General features: G+C 51.0%; 1 protein-coding gene across 1 annotated transcript; it reads left to right on the top strand.

Annotated features, from left to right (window-relative positions):
- The first annotated feature begins 22 nt into the window (after positions 1-22).
- DELE1 (DAP3 binding cell death enhancer 1) lies at positions 23-19,242 on the top strand. Its single transcript, XM_066329498.1, has 12 exons — positions 23-26; positions 622-1,147; positions 1,231-1,327; positions 1,413-1,533; positions 1,839-1,982; positions 8,295-8,350; positions 10,076-10,169; positions 10,884-11,026; positions 11,850-12,008; positions 12,858-12,950; positions 16,230-16,386; positions 17,253-19,242. The coding sequence occupies exons 1-12, from the start codon at positions 23-25 to the stop codon at positions 17,507-17,509; spliced, it is 1,851 nt and encodes a 616-aa protein (XP_066185595.1). The 3' UTR covers positions 17,510-19,242.
- Positions 19,243-19,307: the final 65 nt, after the last annotated feature.

Below are 19,307 nucleotides of genomic sequence, written 5' to 3'. Positions count from 1 at the left end.
TGGGTCAGTGGTTTCTTGGGCCATGGGTCAGTGGTTGTGCCCTGCCCCTGCTGGAATTACCTTCTACCCAGTCGGAGCTGATTTCAGCCCAGTTGCTGAGCTGGCTTTATCAGTTTCTTCCTCATCTTGTGGGTTCTGCCAAATGTCCTTGTCCTGTATAAATTCTGCGTTGTGCCCACCATCAGTGGTACATCCTTCTCTCCAAGCTTTCTCACCCTCCCTGGGGTCTGAGGTCACTGAAACATGTCCAGCCCTAAACCTTAGCGAGAAGGTTCTAACTAATTTGTCCTTCTAACACTTGGACATCACTTAGAGTTTGTTAGGTGCTATTTGTTCCAGGGATTAAATCCCTCTTCTTGTTGATGTGGCTTGAAAGCATACAAAGATCATCCATAGAACATCCACAGCATTCATAAATCATACCAAAGAACATCCTTCCTTAATTTTAATTTATTCCATATTCTGCAGCCATAAGGCAGAACGTTTCATAACTCCCTTCCCATTCCCTGTTAGACTCTGGACAAATCGTTAACTATTTCTGACTCTTGAAATGTCAGCGTCATCAGCAAGGTGACTCTAGCAAGAAATAATCGGTCTTTCGAACACCTGGACATCACGTAGAGGTTGTGCGGCGCCGTTTCCCGTGTAAACTCCCCGTCCCCGTTGGTGAGGCCGGGGAGCGGACGGGGCAGAGGGCAGTGCCGCCGTTCCCCGGAGCGGTCCGAGCCGCCCGCGGTGTGCACTCGGGACCTCCCGGGCGGGCGGCGCTCTGCGCGCCCTGTGCCGCCCGTGGCGCCGCTCTGGCCGCTCTGGCCGCGCTCTATGGTGCCGCTGCCGCTCCGGCTGCGCTCCGTGCCGCCGTGCCGCCGTTTCCCCACTCTGTGGCCGTGCTGCCGCTCCTCCCGCGCCGCCTGGAGCCTCCCTCGTGCCCGCTGTCCCCTGTGTGCCCGCCGTGCCCCGCTGTCCCCGCTGTCCCCGCTGTCCCCGCCGTCCCCGCCGTGCCCGCCCGTCTCTATGCCCCGCGCGTTGCCGGCGCGGCCAGCGGGATGTGGCGGCTGCTGCTGGGCCGGGGCCGCTGCGCGCCCGCCCCCGGCCGGGCCGCCTGTGCCCCCGGGCTGAGCGGCGGCCGCGGCCGCAGCCCCGAGCGGTGAGTGCGGCCCGGGAGCGCCCCGCAGTGCGGCCCCGGCGCGGCCCGGCCTCACGGCGCCCGTGTGTGTGCGGTCGTTGCAGGGCGCCCTCGTGTCAGCGCGGCCCGGAGCGAGGAGGACGGCGGCGGGCGCTGCCCGGCCTGGTGCCCCGCTACTCCGTGCGGGAGGCCGTCACCTGGGTGAGGAGCGGCGCCGGGCGGCTCGGGGGATCGCGGGCCCGGGAGGGAGCGGGGCCGGCGGCCTGACCGTGTCCGCTCTCCGCAGGGAGCCGTGGGCGCGCTGCTGCTGCAGCTGCTGCGGCACATCGCCTGGCTCGGGTCGCTGCCGGACGCCCGGACACAGCGAAGGCTTCCCCGGGCTCCCTCGCCGCCCTCGCAGGCCGCAGGTCAGCCGCGGTGGGCCGGGGAGGGCGGCGGGGGCCTGCCGGCTGGGATTGCTGGGATTGTGTGTGAGTGAGGCTGGGAGAGGCTGACAGCCGCTCTCGGGCCCTGGGGGGAGTGTCAGGAGAACCTCTGCTTCTTAACGATTTGGTGCAGTCCCGTTCTGGGTGCCTTTACCTTTGTTTTCTGTTCTGGGTTCTGCCGCACGAAATGTTCTCCTGCTTGTCCGAGGGGTGAGAGGACAGTGAGTACATGCACAGAGCGGTGTTGTTGCCTGGAGCAGACACACTCTTTGTGCTCTGTGTTACAGTGGTGACCGGAGCCTCACCCAGCTGTCCTGGCCAGCAGCTGGGGTCCCAGGTCCTGCAGAAAGCAAGTCCAGAGGCTGTAGCAGAGAATTCCTCCTCAGGCATCCCCTCGGGGCAGGGAGAGAGCCAGCCCTGGGCAGAAGCAGGTACGTGCCATGTGCTGCAGGGCAGGATACTTGTGGCAGAAGGACCTGAGAGTTCCCCCAAGGCAAGCTGGGGGCCAAGGAGTGTGTAGCCATTTATTGACACTTGAGGAGGCAGGTGAGAGTGGAAAGGCAGAATTTCAGAGAGATGAATCAGAGTCCAGAGACAGGAGGAAGAATCCTCCTTAAGGCAGAGACAAGGCTGTGCTGTAACTGCAGGTGACAACAGCTTTCCTAACACTGCTCTGCCTTAGCAGACTGATTGCAGCATCCAGACCTGTTCTTTTATAGTGGACAGATGTTTGCAGCCAGAAGGATTCGGGAGGATGCTGCACCACTGATCTGGGACACTGGTGTACATGGTGTGAAACTGAAGGAATTACTCTCTTCCTGCAAGATGAGGATACGTTTCTGAGCTCTTCTGCCATAGATAAGACAGTGGAAGGAGGTATCAAAGACATTATTAAAATGAGTTTTATAAAAATAGAAAGATAGGCTCCAACAAAATTGAAGTCTTGCCCAGGAAAGCGTGTCCTACATAGGGAATTTAAAGTCACACCAAGGAAGATCAGATGAGGCCTACAGCTCACTGGATATAGCAACATTAATAATGGCCTCAGGAAAGCTGTTGGAAGCAGGAAGCCTGCTGCAGCAGGTGGCAAGAGGACAACATTTAGTGGTGGTGTAGGAGAGGCACATCAGGAAACTAACCACAGATGTTGGCTAAATCACAGGATCACAGACTGGTTTGGAATGAGAGGGATCTGAAAGCTCTTCTTGTTCCATGCCATGGGCAGGGACCCCTTCCACTATCCCAGGCTGCTCCAAGCCCTGTCCAGCCTGGCCTTGGACACTTCCAGGGGCCCAGGGGCAGCCACAGCTTCTCTGTGCCAGGTCCTCGACACCCTCTCAGGGAAGAATTAAATAATGAAGGTGCTGCAGAAAAGGTCAGAGCTGTTGCCCATTTTTTGCTTTCTTTCAGAATTTTGGCTTCCTTCTGTGCTGATTTCAGCTACTGCCCGTCACTGCTTATCAAACCTTCTCCTGCCAGAGGTTACCATTCCCATCAGTTGGCAAATGGAGCATTTTGTTTCCATGTCTCCTAATTAACTCCAGGAAAACAGCCAGGTTAATTTACCTAAACTGCCAATTAGACTGTTTAACCCATCTGCTTTAGCCTGGAGCATGTTAAGAAGCACTCCAGCACTGGCAGGTGACTGGACATGGTCCTCTGGGAGGAGTGGTGGGAAGAAGTGGAGATAGCAATGCCTGCAGTTGGCACAGCTGGACATCCTGGAGTGAATGTGTGTCTGACAAACAGTTCCTGCTGAGAGTCAACAGGAAGAGCTTTTGGGTAAACTGATAAATTGAACAGTGACAAGTCACTGAGGCCACGTGGTCTTTGTTCAGATGTTCTTCAGAAGCTGGGAAATCACTGAGCCTCCAAGGATGATCTGTAATCCCATGCTCAAACCTGCTCTGTGACCAGGGGAATGAGCACTGACAGATTGTACAGCTTGGCTTTTAAAAAGGAGTGGGTGGGTGTTGGCTTGAGGCACAGAACTGCAAAAAAGGTGATTCTAATTTGATAGAAACTGTTACAGGATAGAGGTGTCGGATGCTGGGATGAGTGGGCTGTATCAAAGGTCTTGGAGGGATTTAGGAAGCCATTTCTCAGGCCAGCTTGCTCCCTTGCAGAGACTTGAGAGAGTTGTAAATCTATTAAGACTTCTTTGGAGAAGTCAACAGGCATGTGGAGCAAGATAATCCAGCTTTTAGCTTTCCGAAAATCATCCAGACAGGACCTAAACCAAAGCTATCTAAAGACTTAAAGCTGATGTGAGGGAATATAGAGGGGTTAACTCTTGGGCTGGGAGCTCCTTAAAGAAAGTTTTCACAGTGGAGAGCCATTACTGTAGGATTCCCTCATCCTTTGTTAAACCTGTTCTGTTCAGCACAATCAGCAGTGATTTGGAGACAAGAGGTGACGAATGAGGCAGCAGAAGCAGCAAATGGTACAAAATTCTTCAGGACAGTCAAATCTGAAAGTCACAGGCAGAGATTGCATGAGAACCAAAGGCAGGGTAACCCCCAGGTGGGTTAAATGAGCGTGCACAGGGGAGTGTGGCTGCAAATACACAGGCAGAGTGAGGAGTGTCAAATTAATAATTGTCTTGCAGAGGGAACATTTAAAGTCACTATGGATGTGCTTTTGATAAGGTTAAGTCAGTGCTCGGCAGCAGTGAGGCCAATTAAATGTTAATTATGGTGAAGGAAGGAGCTGAGGACAAGGCAGTGCTGTGGGTTCATGTGAGTCTGGGATGCAGCCACATCTTGAGCACTTAAGGAGAAGACAGTGCCTGAAAAACAGGGACAAAACTGCAGAGAAAAGATGACAGGGAGACAATTACATCCCAACACAGACTGACTCTTCAGTTTTTAAAAAAAAGAAATGGCAGAGAATGCTGTGTGAAACTAAAACTGTTGGGAGAAGGAGAATAGGGACATCTTTTCATAATGCTGATATTAAAAGGCAGCACAGAAGGGTCAGGTAGCAAGTTTGGAAAAAAGCAAAAGGCATTTTGTCTTTGGCCAGTGCCCAGGTAAATTGTGGAACTCGCTGCTACGGGCCAGAAGTACAAGTGGGTTCCAAGAAGTGATTAGATGAAATTACGCATTGAAATGAGACTTAATTGGTCCAGCCAAGCCTCCTGCTCAGATCACAGAACAGCTGATTGCTGGAAAGTTCTGCCAGGGAGAGCGTGACTTTATAATCCCTGCTCCTCACCCTTTCTGCCCAAGCATCTCCAACTGTCACTTGTCAGAGATAATATATGTCAGAAATAATTTGATTTTGCTCCATACATAAGTCCTCGGGTTACATTCCATATTATGTTGTGCATCCATTTTGTGGGAATTTATGGAGAAAAGTCAGGGGGAAGAGATTTGGTAATTTGCACTGAAGAGCCTGAAAAAATGCAGGGTTTTGTCATGTGAGAAGTCCTGAGAATCTTTCCGTGGAAAGTGAAGCTTGATGATCCTTTTCTTTCACTACAGTTTGCTTTCTACAGAAAAACCTGCCTGAGGTACAGGATTTTTTTTTTCCCCTGGTGTTTAGCTACTGAAAGAGGGTGAGGCTGGCAAAATGAGGATGCAGCAGGAAGCTGGGGAGAGCAGAAGGAAGGGAAGGACAGACGCCTGGCAGATGACGCAGGGGAATCTGGTAGCGAAGCCTTGCCATGAGAGAACAGAGCTCAGAGTGCAGCAGAATGTACCTTCCCTGCTCCAGTTTGCTGCTGCCAGCAAGGGCAAGGGATCTTCTGGAGACAGTTCCATGTCCTTTCCCTTTCTCTGGGTGTTTCAGTTCATTTCCACACTGGTTGGTGCTGGTCTCCCTGTGCAGTGACAATCTGCTGTTGTTGTGACAAGGATTTGGGGGATGGATCCCAACATCTCAGCTTTCCACAAGAGCCGTTCCAATTTTATTGGAGCACAATAGGAGCAAAATCTATTGCTTTGTTTAAAAAGAAAACTTCAGGAAATTAACTTAAAACTTGCTTTAAGTAGCATTCTGGATATTGCTACCAGCAAGTCCTCAGCTCTGTGTTCGCATCTTTTTTTCCATGCAATTCCTGCCTCACTCAGAGGCTTTTTGCTGGAAGTTAAAGGCACAGAGTGAGCAAGCAGGTGATTACAGCCAGTCTCAGTGTTACAGCAGCTGAATGATGCCCTGGGGAGTTGTATTTTACCCCTGGCAGAACTGTAAAATTCGTTATTTCAATTCTGAGATTACAGACATTGCAAAAGTGTGTTTTCATTTCAAAGCACAATGAAACCAATTGGAAACAGTGAAATTTTCCATGAGGCAGAAATGCTGGATTTTGGCCAGCTCTTGTTGTGACTTAGTTCTCCTGGATGTTTTGGGATGAGCAATCTAGGCTGTCTAGGAGAAGATTATTAATTCCTCATTTGGAGCTAGCTGTGAGCAACACTTGATTAGTCCAGGATGAACAGTGAAGAGAGACAAAAATATTTATTAACTGCTGAAGATGTAAGCGTTGGGCATCCAGAACACTGAAAGCTGCAAGACTGCATGGAAAAAAAGGATGGGCAATCAAGTTGCATCACAGCTTGGGTTTGAAGAAGTAGAAATAAAGTTGCACAGAAAATTCCAGCTGTGATACTCCCATCTTTTAAACATAACTTGAAGAATAATTGAGCTTGTCCAGCTTCAGAGGTCATTCTGAGGGACTTGAGGGTGCCCAGAGCAGCTGTGGCTGCCCCTGGATCCCAGGAAGTGCCCAAGGCCAGGCTGGATGGGGTTTGGAGCAGCCTGGGACAGTGGGAGGTGTCCCTGCCGTGGCAGGGGTGGAAGTGGATGGGCTTTGAGCTCCCTTCCAACCCAGACCATTGGAGGACTCTGATCCTTCAGGAGCTGGGGTTGGATGTCAGGACCGGTTGGTCGCTGTGCTGTTTTCCAGATGTTCTCTGGGATTGGTAACCCTGATCTGTGGAGATTTGAGAGAGGAGGGGTTTCCCGTGGTAGAGGGGCACAAGGTGCTTCTGCAGGCTGACAGAATTCAGAATTAGTGGCTGTTTATTTTTCATGGTTCAGTGGTTTGTCCAAATTATAACATTTTCACAGTAAATGAGGAGTCTCTGATTTAGGAGTAGACATCTGTGCAAAATGTACAGTTTCTTGCAAGTGTGGATGTACTAATGCTGTTTAAACAAGTAGTGGGAGAATTCTTAATACAGACCATTTTTTTTCCATGGGATTTGCAGTTGTTTGTGTGGCAAAAACCCAAATTACATCACAAGGGAGATACACGATAGAGCCTTACAGTGAGAAATATCAGATAATTTGATGCCTGCTCTGCAAAGAAACAGAAAGCACAACTAATAAATTCACAGATTATACTACTTTTGGTGGAATGCTGCATAGAAATCATGTCTGCCACAGTGATCTTGCTTGTTGGGTGAGTGGGGCCTGTCCAGATAAGACACATTTGAATACAGCCAGGGGGGAATTGTTTGTCTGGGAATAATGAGGCTGCAGCTGGCACACAGGTCACAGCTCCTACACGCTGTGGCACAGAGCAGGCGCTGCAGGGAGAGCTCCTGCCTGCTGCACACCTCAGTGCTGCTGCTCGTGGAGCCAAACTGTGCCAGCAATTGAGGAATCAGGCCCTAAAAGGACATTTTTTCACTTGTGTTGGCTATCACACAGCTTGAGAAGGAGACACGGGGAGGGCACAGCTCTGGCTCAAAGTGATCCAGGCTCCAGCACCTGGAGTTAAATATCCAGTGGGATCCAACTGCTTGTGGTGCTCCAGGTTAAAAATCCTTGGCCTCAGGCTGTCTGTCCTCTTTGTGGAGATCATTGTCCTGTTGCAGTGGCAGGAGTAAATGCCACTGTAACCACTTGCAGCACAACCCTGCTCTGAGCAAGGTGGCTTAGCTCGGGCTGGAGATGCTCTGTCAGATAATTCTGATTGAAACTGGTCACAAAGTGCTGAACACGTGGCTGTCCCAGTGTACCTGAGAGGGCTGATCATCCCCTGGCAGAAGCAGGGCTGCACCCTGCAAAGGAATTACCTGGAGAAGGAGTTGGGGAGGCAGCAGCTCAGCTGAGGGCTGGGTGTGATGCCCTGGGCAAGCTGAGAGCTGCAGCACTTCAGATCCAGGCAAACTGGGCACGAGGAGGCAATGTCACCCTGCGTGTGACACTGCTGAGAGGGGCTGCACCTCAGTAACCCTGTTGGAAATTCAGGAATTGTAGCAAAATGTCATAAAATTAACCAAGGCTGGCAGAAAAGTGCTGCAGTTGAAAGACATGAATGGTGCAGTCTTTTTAGAATCACAGACAGGAATCAAGAGGGGCTGATTAGTCATGTCAGGACTTTCAAAAGGAGGAATTGGCTTTTTAGTAAAGAAGAAAAAACCTAGAAGAGCCAGTGCCTGGGAGCAGAAACCCAGAGTAGAAGCACTTTAATTTGAAATGAAGCACAGAGGTTTAAAGCAGTGATTACAAGTTACTGGAACATTTAGGAGAAGCAGGAGATTCTCTTCTTTGTGTGTCTTCAGATCAAAACCAGGGGCCCTTTCTGGAGGAGCTGCAGCCACAGGGCTGGATTCCAGTACTTACTTTTGCTCCAAAGGTCAGACTGGTTGGGATTCTTTCTGTTCCTGATGTCCCTGACTGAGTGGGAGATCAGATCTTTTGGAAGGAGCTATAGAATAGAGAGGATGAGAAGAGGCAAAGATGCAGCACTGCTAAACTTTGCTTTTTTGTTGGATTTTTTTTTAATGCAGGGGAGTTCCAAATCCCTGTGAGCTCCAGGGTGGGGCCAGTTCTCCACACTGCAAAGGTAAGGTTTCATTTTCCACCCCCTCTGTCTGCACCTTCCCAGAGCTACCCCAAGCACAGCCTGAGCAGCACTCACACACAAGACTGGGGAAAAGAAAGGGAGATGGGATATACTGACCTCTGCTTTAGCCAGAAAATTCCAGGATTTACAAACTGCCACCTCCATCCTTTGAGGCATCTGTGTAACAGGGCTGCTGGCAGGGAAGCGCGGAAAAAAAATGGGGAGAAACACCAAACCAAGCAACCAAACAAAAAATAAATTCAGCAGCACCAGTGTGTTCCTGTGTATTTGCATTTTGATGCAATCTTTCACTAGGTGATTACATGCTGTTGCTATTTTGGTGTTTACCAGACAACCCATGACTGGGGAAGGTGGTGTCACTCCAAACGCTGCAAATCAGGGCTGGCTCTTGTCTGGTAAAGAGGGAAGCACTTGGGGCTTGAAGAGAGTGCATCAGCTCGAGAGTCACAAGGCCATAAATTATATTATTGTTCTTGTTGTGATTAAACCGGCCAATTTTTTGTAATTCACATCTTAGATGCAGATAATTCCCTTTTTAAAAAAAAAAATGACTCGGCTGAGCAATCGCTCAAGGACACTGTGAGTAGAGAAGAGGTAAATTCAGTTTTGAGCAGAGTGAGGTAAATTCAGTTTTTAGCAGGGTGAATTCCTGCAAAAGGCACCAAGGAGGAATTTGCTTCATCTGCTCGGGGGGGTGAGCATGGATCTCTCCTTCTTGGGAGGTGCCACTTGTGCAGGGCTGGAGGAAGAGCCTGGAGCTGGGTCCTGGAGCAGCTCAGGGAGGGGCCTTGGACCTGGCCTCTTGAGAGTAGCCCCAAGCTCAGCAGTGGAGCTGTGGGTACCAATTGTCCCAATTCCCCGTGTGCACTGAGCTCTGCTGCCACTCGATGGCACTCGGGGTGTGGAGCTGGGCTGAGCCTCCTCCCACAGCCCGGGCTGTTCATTGCCCAGGAGGAGAGGATTTGGCTGTGCCCTGCAGGGTTCCAGCAGCCCTGGGCAGTGCTCAGTCCAGCTGGAATCGGGTAAAGCACATGCAAAGGTGTGAGGATGTTTTGGCAGGGACTGTGCTCTGGGCATGACGTGGGAGCGGGAACAAGGGGTAATGTTATTTTTGGAGGGGGAGTTATCTTAGAATCATGGAATATCCTCATTTGGAAGGGATCCATGAGGATCATGAGTCCAGCTCCCAGCCCTGCACAGACACCCCAACAAAGTGGTGTCCAAATGCTGCTCCTGGAGCTCTGGCAGCCTTGGGGAGCCTGTTCAGTGCCCCAGCACCATCTGGGTGAAGAAACTTCTCCCAAAATCCAGCCTGAGCCTGCTGGCCCAGCTCCAGCTATTCCCTGGGTGCTGTCCCTGTGCCAGGAAGCAGAGATTGGAGCTGTCCCTGTGCTGCCCCTCGGGAGGAGCTGCAGACTGCTCTGAGTAGGGTGAGGTAGTTGCTGAATTCTGGAAGGTCTGCTGATGCCTTGGAGGCTGCCCCAAGCTCTCTGACCAGAGGGCAGGGGAGCAGTGTCCATACAGCTGCCCCAGCAAGGTGGCTGTGTAGGACAGGGAGGTTTTTGTGTGGATACATGACCTCACCCTCCTGATGCCTGAACTGCCGTACAAACAGGTCTCACTGCTTGGTTTCCAAGCAAGAATTTCCTCTAGGGTTGATATGATTTAGCTGTCTTTAATAGCTTTTTTTCTCTGACTCCTCAGGGTGACCCAGCTCAGCGAGGGCATTTAGAGGAAGCCGCTTTCCAATTGCAGCAGATTTTCCGAATTGATATTTCCATTGCATTGAATATCCTTGGTAATGTGGAGTTGGTTTTGTTTTGCCCTTAAACCACAGGTTTCTCATTTTGGAGGACCTCCAAATGGTTGCAGGTCTTGTGAGAAGGCAGGGATGGCAAATACCCAAGCTGGAGCCTCCTTTCAGCAATTTTAACTGCTGGGAGAGATTTATTGCCCTTTGTCCCATCGTGCCACCTGATTTATCTCAGCATATTTCAATCCAGGCTTGCTTGAAGCCTGCACTGTTGTCCTGACATCTGTAGTTGGAAATTAAGCCATCTCTGTCTTTTTTGCAACACAAGATGTCATATCCTTGTATCCTTCTTTTATTGTCTGAGCTCACAGTTTTCCTGGCAAGCTGAAAAAGCAATTGCAGGTTTGCAACTCTAAGAAAAGCAGAAGGAAGATGCAATGAGCTAAGAAAAGTCCCTGCCCTATATACACCACTAGTTGCAGCACTGAAAAGCAAGTTGTTTCTGTGTGAGCCATACGTTGTGTTAGCCTGTGATCCCTCTCTGCCACAAGCCCAGAAAAATCCCTGAAATGCAGTGTTGCCATTTTTCTTACGGAAACTGTGGAGTGAGGGTTGGTGAGCCAGCTGGAAGTGGCCCAGAGCACTTGGCGTGAGCCAAGGAAGGCCCAGTGGCTGTGGGGGAGGTTGCTGCATTGGAGGCTGGGTTGTGGCCCTCTGTTTTGCCCCGTTTTCCGTGGGTTTAGGCTGTGTTTTCCTCAGGCATCGAGAGCATGAGGGCGGGGCACTGCCGAGCTGCCTTCACCTGCTTCAAACTGGCGGCGGATCGGGGCTACAGCAAAGCCCAGTTCAACGTGGGGCTGTGCTACGAGCACGGCAGGGGCACCGAGAAGGACTTGGAAAAGGTATCCGGGGCCAGGGGGTGGCCGTGGGCAGTGCCCATCAGGAGAGGGGTCTGTGCTGGGCGCTTGGAGCTTCGCTGCTTTTACACGGGTGGGGAAGTCATGGAATATCCTGAGCTGGAGGGAACCCACGGGGATCATTGATGCAGCTCCTGGTCCTGCACAGCCATCCCAGCAATCCCATCCTGGGCATCCCTGGCAGCGCTGTCCAAGCGTTCCTGGAGCTCTGGCAGCCTCCCCCATTCCCTGGGGAGCCTGAGAAGTTCCCGGGCTCTGAAGACTCAGTAGAAAATGCTGGAAATAATAAAAAGTGCAGCTTTGCAGAGCTGCTTTCAGTGTCAGCAGTCCCCTCAGAGAGGTGCTCTGAGATCCCTTTCCCACAGCTTCTGAGGGTTCTCCAGGTGCACAAGCTGTGCTACCAGCACCCAGCGGGGTTCCAAGGAGAAACCTGTCATGTTGCTGTATTTAAGACACCACTGCACATCCCAGCGTTTCTCAGATCTCCAGCTTGGCTCCTGTAACTCCAGCCTGCCACCTAGTGCAAGCAGCAGCTGCAGCTGGGAAGAACTGCAAAGGCAGCTTGGTTTGAGTCATGGTTGGCCCAGTGCCACCCCCTTCAGCTCGGGGAGTTGGAATGGAGCAGGCAGGGTGGTTCCAGGGCTCTGGGGCAGTGACAGTCCACTGTCTCACCTGACCCAGCTGATGTTCTGGTGTGGGAGGGCTCTGGGGGGAGATGCAGCTTGTGATGGGTCTAGACAGAGAGATTAAGCTTGAAGGGAGCCATGTCATGGTGAGGGCATGCATGACCTGGGTTTCTCTCTCTCAGGCAGGTTTTTATTACTGCCAGGCAGCCAGCAGCCATCACCCCATGGCCCAGTACCGCTACGGCAGGTACCTGCTCCAGCACGGCCCTGGCAGCTGCTGGGACAGGCAGCACAAGGCTGTGGCACTCCTGGAACGAGCAGCAGGGGCTGGAATCACCGAGGTTGGTGTCCAAAGGGCAGAGGAGAGCCAGCAGAGAGCCCTGGCTGAAGGGTTGGAGCCACATCCTAGAAAGCAGCGTTGTGGCAGTGGAAGGAAAAGCCTTCCAATAGATTTACCCCTGCTCACAGCAGGGGGAGTGGAACTAGAGGATCTTTAATGTCCCTTCTGACCCAAACCATTCTCTGAATCTCTGTTTATATTTCTGACAGTGTCTGGGAGACAGCCCTGCCTGCAGACAGAGCCAGCGCTGGTTGTCCCTTGTTAATGGGGCTCTTACATTAAACCTTTGGCTTGGGAGAGCTGACCTGTGCTTGCAAACACAGCTCAGTTTTCATTCCCTCTCAATTCAAGAGTACAGGTCGCTGTACTGGAGGAACTTGCAGTGCTTGAAGCAAGAACAGATCCTCATTTTGTGTCTGTGGCTTTCTGAGATGACTCATCTGTGCAGATCTGTCTCCTGCCCTCCTTTTCCCTCTCCAGGAGATGCATTTAGGCACGTGCCATCTCGTCCTGGGAATGCCAGGCTGGCAATGCCTCCTGGAGCTCAGCTCACTGGCCAGGGGGTGCATCTGCTGGACTTGGGGACAGGACACGAGTGGGAGCCATGCCCTGGCTCTGTCTTCCACAGGGAGTTTGAAATGATACTCTGGGTCTCAAATGGGATTTCTTTGTGTTTACCGTGTCATGCTGATTTTTCTTAGGGCAGCCCTGCCTCTCCCAAGAGCCTGTGCACAGGCAGACTCATTACTACTCTGCCACAGTAACCCCAGCTTTTTAGCAGCTTGAAAATCAGTTAAAAACCCAAATAATTAAAATCCTGGCTGATCTGGACCATGTGGTTTTGTTGCAGGCACAGGCTTATCTTGGAGTGTTCTACATGAGGGGGCTGCAGCCCAAGGAGAAGAGAGGTCTGAAGTACCTGCTGCAGGCAGCAAACAGTGGGGTAAGTAATCCTTCTGCCAGGGATTGTCCTCAGCTTGGGATCTGCAGGTGGAGGGAGGATTTCAGGCTTTCTTGGAAATGAGAGCGGAAGGATTTTACTGCCCAGTGTGGAGGGACAGAGTGGAGCCTTGGTGCCTCCTGGAGAGGAGATTGGCCCTGGGGACAGACCCTACAGACACAGCCCTGTTGGGCTGGAGGAGTTCCTACAGCACCAGTGCCTGTATCCAGCTTCCAGGATTGTACAGGTTTCCCATTATGGAGCGTCTACACCCTCTTCAGTCAAAATCTTTCACTACTGCATCACTTGGAGAACTGCATTGTGTTTATCTCAAATCTGTTCTTTAAAATTGGCCCATTGTTTCTCTCCTTTTATAGAGAGGATAGAAAGACTATTTCTAGATTTATTTTTGAATTCAGGCACCTTTAATATATTTAAACACCTAAATCTCCCTTCAGCCTTCCCCCATTGTTGCTGTTTCTCTTCACAGGTCATGTTAGATTCCCAAAAATCTTCTTGCTTGCGCTTTACCCAAGTGGCCCAGGCTTCTCTTTCTTGAAGGGCAGTGCCACAATATGGGCACAGCACTCTCCTGCACCCCCACCAGTATTTGGAGGAGCAGAAGTGTGGATCCCATGTCTTGCAGCCAGATTTCTGTATCCCACAGTTCTGTTTCTTTCCATTGTCCCTTTGTTTTCAGCTGCATTGTAATGGCCAGGGTTGGCTTTTTGGTGTTTTTTTTTCCTGAAGAACTTGTTCGTTTTAACTTCAGTTCCCACAGCTTTTGTGCAATGGAAAATAATGAATAGCTATTGCCTGTTCTGCTGGCTAATAGTTGTGGTGCCCTTTAGTGAGTCCTCCCTGAGTCATTTCTTTTGCAGGCTGCAGAGTGCTGGTTTAGTTTGTGTCTCTGTGTAGTTAAGCTGTTCTACTTCTCTTGTCAGTCTTCTGTCTATTTTTCTAATTCTCCTTTGACCATTTTAAGATGGTTGGACTAAAGGTGGACTCAGGATGGAGATATGCCACGAATCTCACATAATGAGCTCCTCTGCTTTGTTCTGCATTCCCTTCCAATAATTCCTAGCCCTGCTTGCCCTTTGCCTGGCACTGAGCAGTGATGAGATGGTCTCAGGGAACCATCACAGTGTGATACTCAAATTTCTTGCTATCAGCACTGTTTTGCATTTGGCAATGCTGTTTCCTTTGTGATTGTGTTGCCCACTCCTTATGTGAGATCTTCTTTTATTAGTTCTTTATAGTAAGTTTGACCATTTTGAATGGCATTACATTATTGTAAACTTTTTCATTTGGGTTTTCACCCTCTTTCCATCATGGAGACACTCTCAGTCTTGTGGGGCAAGGCCTGACTTGCCACAGCAGCTCAGACATCGCAATACACAATATTTAGCTCTAAATCTGCTAAAGGTCTCTCCTAAGTGTCATCCTTGGCTCCTTTTTTCCAGCCTGGAGTCCAAGGTTTATGCTGAACAGTATCCCATTGAGTTAGCCCATCAAATAGATGATTGGCATTTACTAGTAGTGCCTTAACAACACAAAATCTGTCAGGTAACTGCAGGTCCTCAGGTGCACCCCTGGCACGTTTTGGTCAGAGTTCTCAGACCTCAAGCATCCTTCCCCATCCCTGCTGCTCAGTGGATGCTGTGGATGCTCCAGAGCCTCAGCCTTGAGGGCAGGCTGATCGTGGGCTCCCTGGGGTGTACCCACTTTCCTGGAGAAGGGCTCCATGGACAGGTTCACTGCCCATTACCCTGGAGTTGGAAGTTATGTTTAGTTGGCTGAAAGAAGGCGGAGTATGGATGAAGCAAGGATGGCACCGTTTAGTACAAACCCAGAAAAAAGGAAAACAGCACAAAAAGCCACAGATTCAGCATTTCTCTGGTTGTTCTCTCTGGTAGAGCCGAGCTGGCAACTCTGACAAGTGTTTTTCCAACACAAGAACTTTCCCACTTTTTATCCTCCCTGATTTTCTACGTGCAGCCACAGAATATAAACCCCATTAAAGAGTTCTGTTGAGGAATTGAGCCTGACCTCCAGATTTCCAAGGGTGTCGCAGTCACTTCTGCCGTGCTAATTTGGGGCTCTCCCCTCACTGCAGTCTGGGCTCTGAGGTGTTCATCCTGTGAGAGATGGTGGTGCAGTTCTCCTGATTGAACCCTATCTCTTGTCACAGCTGAAGTGCCAATCCTTCAACGTGTTTATCTCATCTCCAAAGGAGTTTATTGCTGTCATAAACTGAGACTTGCAACATTTTGCAAAGCACCCACTCACTGAGTTCTTCACTTGCCTCTACCAGCTACATCCCAGACAGCAACACTTGCAATATGTTCTTTTCTCCTGGCTTTATTAAAACTTGCTACTTACTTGGGGTTTTTTTTCTTTTTCTTCCTTTTGGTGTTGTTTTTTTTTTTTCCTTTGCAAAGCCTTGTTTAGATCATGTTTCTGGCAGTCACACTCTTCAGGTAGTGTTCCTGGCTTTGTTGCTGGAAAGGTATGAGTGGCCACGAGTCCATACAGTCTTTTTAATGTCTTCAGGAGTGTCATCCTGTTTTCCTACTCTCTGAGACCCTTTGCCTCCCATTGCATCTCAAAGATAAAGTGTACAGCTGACACATAAACACGTCATAGGTTTGGATTTGGCTTCACTGCAGTGCCAACCTTTGCTTTCTAGTTCATTCTCAGCAGTTACATATGTCTGAGGGGTTCAGGTGCTTTTTTTCTAGGGCGTATTTGCTTCATTTACTCCTTTTCTGCTGCCTGAGATTTCTTCTGGATTAGAATGAGGTGGGGCTGAGCAGGAGAGTGCTGCACTCTTGTGTTAAAGGGGAATTTCCCAGCCCTTGGCAGCAAGTACCTCTGTGCCATTTGTGATGTTTTTACAAGACTTGGGCTTGAACTGTCTTAGGGCAGTCTCAGGGCGTGCTCGGAGTTTGGGTGGGACCAGGATGTGGCACAGTCAGGGCTGCCCAAGGCACCTCAGCTCTGACCTTTGAGACAACTGGGATGCTCTGCAGAGCCAGCTGCTCCTTTGTTCCCCTGCCACAGCCCTGGGTGTTGAAGGGAAATCAGTGAATTTAATTGGAAAGGGATAAGAAGGAGCAGAGCCAAAGATTCTGCTTCTCTCCAGGGAACTAAATTACTGAAGGTACAGATTGAGGGATGGAGCAGCTAAACTTAAGGAGACGACCAAGGATAAGAGCAGTAAACTCTGAAGAAGGTGCTAAAGACTCTCTGTTTCCTTTCCTGTGCTGATTGCTGTGCCAGGATGCCCAGAGCAGGTACCACGTGGGCGTTTGCTACGAGCAGGGCCTGGGGGTGCAGCGGAACCTGGCAGAGGCGCTGAGGCACTACCGGCAGTCGGCAGCCGCGGGGAACGGGCAGGCCCAGGAGAGGCTGCGGGCATGGGAGCAGGAGCTGCAAGGTACCGGGGCCAGCAGGGCACCAGGGGCTGGGGGACTGCGTGGGGACGTGACCCCGGCGCAGTGGGGCCTGAACTGCCTGGGGACGGGTCGCACAGGGCCGCAGCACAAAGGAGTTCTTTGTGCTGAAGGGAAGGCACCGCTTTTCCTTCTCAGTTCTTTCAGTCCAGCTGGAGAAGCTGTTCCCACAGTATGATGTGTCACAGAATCATTCCTATTGGAAAGACCAACTATGTCCTGGGGGACACCAGGCCCAGCTGGGCCAGGAGGGATTGTCCTGCTCTGCTCTGCACTGGGGCACACTCCCCTCCAGTCCTGTGGGCAGTTTGGGACAGTATAAAAACAACATTAAACCATTAGAGAGTGTCCAAAGGAGGCCATGAGGATGGGGAAGGGGCTGGGGGGGAAGCCTTGTGAGGAGCAGCTGAGGGCACTTGGTTTGTTCAGCTGGAGGAGAGGAGACTAAGGTCAGAGTTCATTCTGGTTTTCACTGTCCTCCTAAGGGACCAGCTCCAGTCTCTGCTCCCTGTAACCAGGGACAGGACCTGAGGAAATGGCTGGAGCTGTGTTAGGGGAGATTCAGGTTGGATACCAGGAAAAGGTTTTTCACCCAGAGAGCAGTTGAGCAGTGGAACAAGCTCTCCAGGGCAGTGGGTGTAGCACCAAACCTGTCTTGAATTCAAGAAGCATTTAGACAATGCTCTCAGGCACAGGGTGGGATTGTTGGGGTGTCTGTGCAGGGCCAGGAGCTGGACTCGATGATCCTAAGGGGTCCCTTCCAACTCAGGGTCTTCTGTGATTCTCTGGTTGTGTGATCAAGTCCTGCCTTTGCCAGTGTCACTAATACCTTGTTTTTCTGTACTTTCAGATGTGCACACAGAGCATCCATTCCCTTCAGGATTAAGAGCCTCCTCCTCTAGCCCCAGTTTCTGGACTATTGAGCCTGTGTCTGCAGGTCTCCAGAGCAGCCAGCCGGGACAGTGTGGCCTAACCCTGCCCCACTCCTGGAGCACAGGCAGACTGCACGTGATGCTGCTCAGCAGTGCAGGATGGGGCCGTGCCTTGGGAGCCAGGACAGTGCCACTGGAGCTGCAGGGCTGGAAGCCCCAGTGGTGCTGGCAGTAGAGCAGGCAGTAAGTGACACAAGCAGGCAGAGCCACCCCTTGGGTTGGCTGGAACCAGGTGACAGTGAATGGAAAGAGAAAGCTGTTCATGGAACAGGAGACATTTTTAAATACATGGGGTTTGAGAATAAACCTCGTGATATCTCCTACACCACCAAGTCCTCTACCTTCCACACAGGGATGTTACTTCTGCACCTGCATTTCTGTATTAGAGCCAAGCTATGGCTGCCCCTGAATCCCTGGAAGTGTCCAAGGCCAGACTGGGCAGGGCTTGGAGCAGTCTGTGATAGTGGAACGCATCCCTGCCATGGCAGGGGGTGGAAGAAGATGAGCTTTAAGGTCCCAAACCATTCTGTGGTTCTGCACTGCCGTGGTGTGATCTGGGGTTCTAATTCCAGCAGCCCTACATGTCTTGTTCATGGTCCCCCATATGGGGACATTGGCAAATAACCCTGGGATTGTCCTCGCCCAGACCCTCTGAGACAACTCTGTGTCTCTCCAAGGCAAGTCCCCACAGTGCCCCTCCTACTAGCACAGGGTGGGGTGGCTCTGTGTTGCCATTATGGCAGTTTAATCTGCTTTCAAACCTGGGCAAGCAAGAGAGTGAATTCTCATCATTAGGGCGCAGTTTTTTCTGGGATGTGACAGATCCACCTGTAGCAGTGAGGTGACAGCTGTCCCGGGCCATCCTGCACTGTGTCAGTGAACTTCTGTCCCCGTTCTTACTCCTGCAGCCCTGGCAGGGAGCTGCTCCCACGGGCACACCTCTCTGAGAGCAAGGTTTGCTTCCAAATCCATCCTGGCCCTGCTTGCTGAGCACGCCAGCTCATTTGCAGCAGAGTGGATAAGGGATCTCCCAGTGGGAAGGCCCCACTGGCAGGCAGCAGCAGCAGGCAGCTGGTGTGATAATTTCTTCCACTGGGGCAGCTGAATCCGGAAAAAGGCATTTGTTCACACCAGTTTAAACTGGTTCAAGGGCATCTGTGCAAACTGCCCAGCTTCCTGTGGCCCTGGTGCTCTGTGTAGATCAGGCTCTGCAAAACAAAGGCAATGGCCCCATCCTGAACTTCTCCATGCAGCAAGGGAGGGGCACAGCCAGCCCTCAACACATCTGATTGTTCTTCTGGCCTGCTCTCTCCTTCTGCTCAGACCAAGCTTTCTTAGACTATTTCCTTTATCAAGCAGGATACAAGGAGCAGGAAATTCCTGGGGTGGATTTCCTATGCTGTGATAATCCAGAGCGTGCTTACGCGTTGGTCAGGATGGGAGAGGGGCTGGGGGGCCTGAAAGCAGTTTGCAGAATCAGGAAATGGAACCGAGAGGGAGGAATTTGTCTCCTTTTAAAGCTGCTTGTTACAAGGTATTTTTGTGTAGGAGTTGTCCTCTAACAGGGACATCAAAGCAACTTGGCAGAGGGAGATGTGAGGTTGTGCTGGGTGTTTGTCCCTCTGCCTTGTGCTCCCAAGGTGCAGAGGAATCCCACAGGGCTCAGTCACAAATGCCTCCCTCATGGTTTGCACAGCTGCATCTCAGTTAGAATCTGGCTCTCTGACATTGTTTTGGTGCAAGAACCTGTTTTGTTTGCAAAACAAACCAGCAAGAGATTTGTGTTAGCAGAGCAGCAGCACGAGCAGGCCAGGCCAAGCCCATCCGTGGATGGATGCCAGACATGGGCTCATCTGTACAAGCATTTTGGAGACTCGAAATAAACCAGAACATTTTGGATATTAAAAAGTCCAGCTGGGGAAATCTTACTCTATTGCTCTTGTCATTTAGTCCCAAGAGCAACAGAAGAGGGT

The sequence above is a fragment of the Sylvia atricapilla genome, chromosome 14 (assembly GCF_009819655.1).
Source record: "Sylvia atricapilla isolate bSylAtr1 chromosome 14, bSylAtr1.pri, whole genome shotgun sequence".
In the NCBI taxonomy this organism is placed as follows: domain Eukaryota; kingdom Metazoa; phylum Chordata; class Aves; order Passeriformes; family Sylviidae; genus Sylvia; species Sylvia atricapilla.
This window is presented reverse-complemented; position numbering and strand designations above follow the sequence as displayed.

Excerpts from the sequence above, each read along its gene's own strand:
- DELE1 (XM_066329498.1), top strand. Across the intron at positions 10,170-10,883 it reads CATTGCATTGAATATCCTTG|GCATCGAGAGCATGAGGGCG; the intron begins GTAATGTGGAGT and ends TGTTTTCCTCAG. Across the intron at positions 12,951-16,229 it reads TGCAGGCAGCAAACAGTGGG|GATGCCCAGAGCAGGTACCA; the intron begins GTAAGTAATCCT and ends TTGCTGTGCCAG.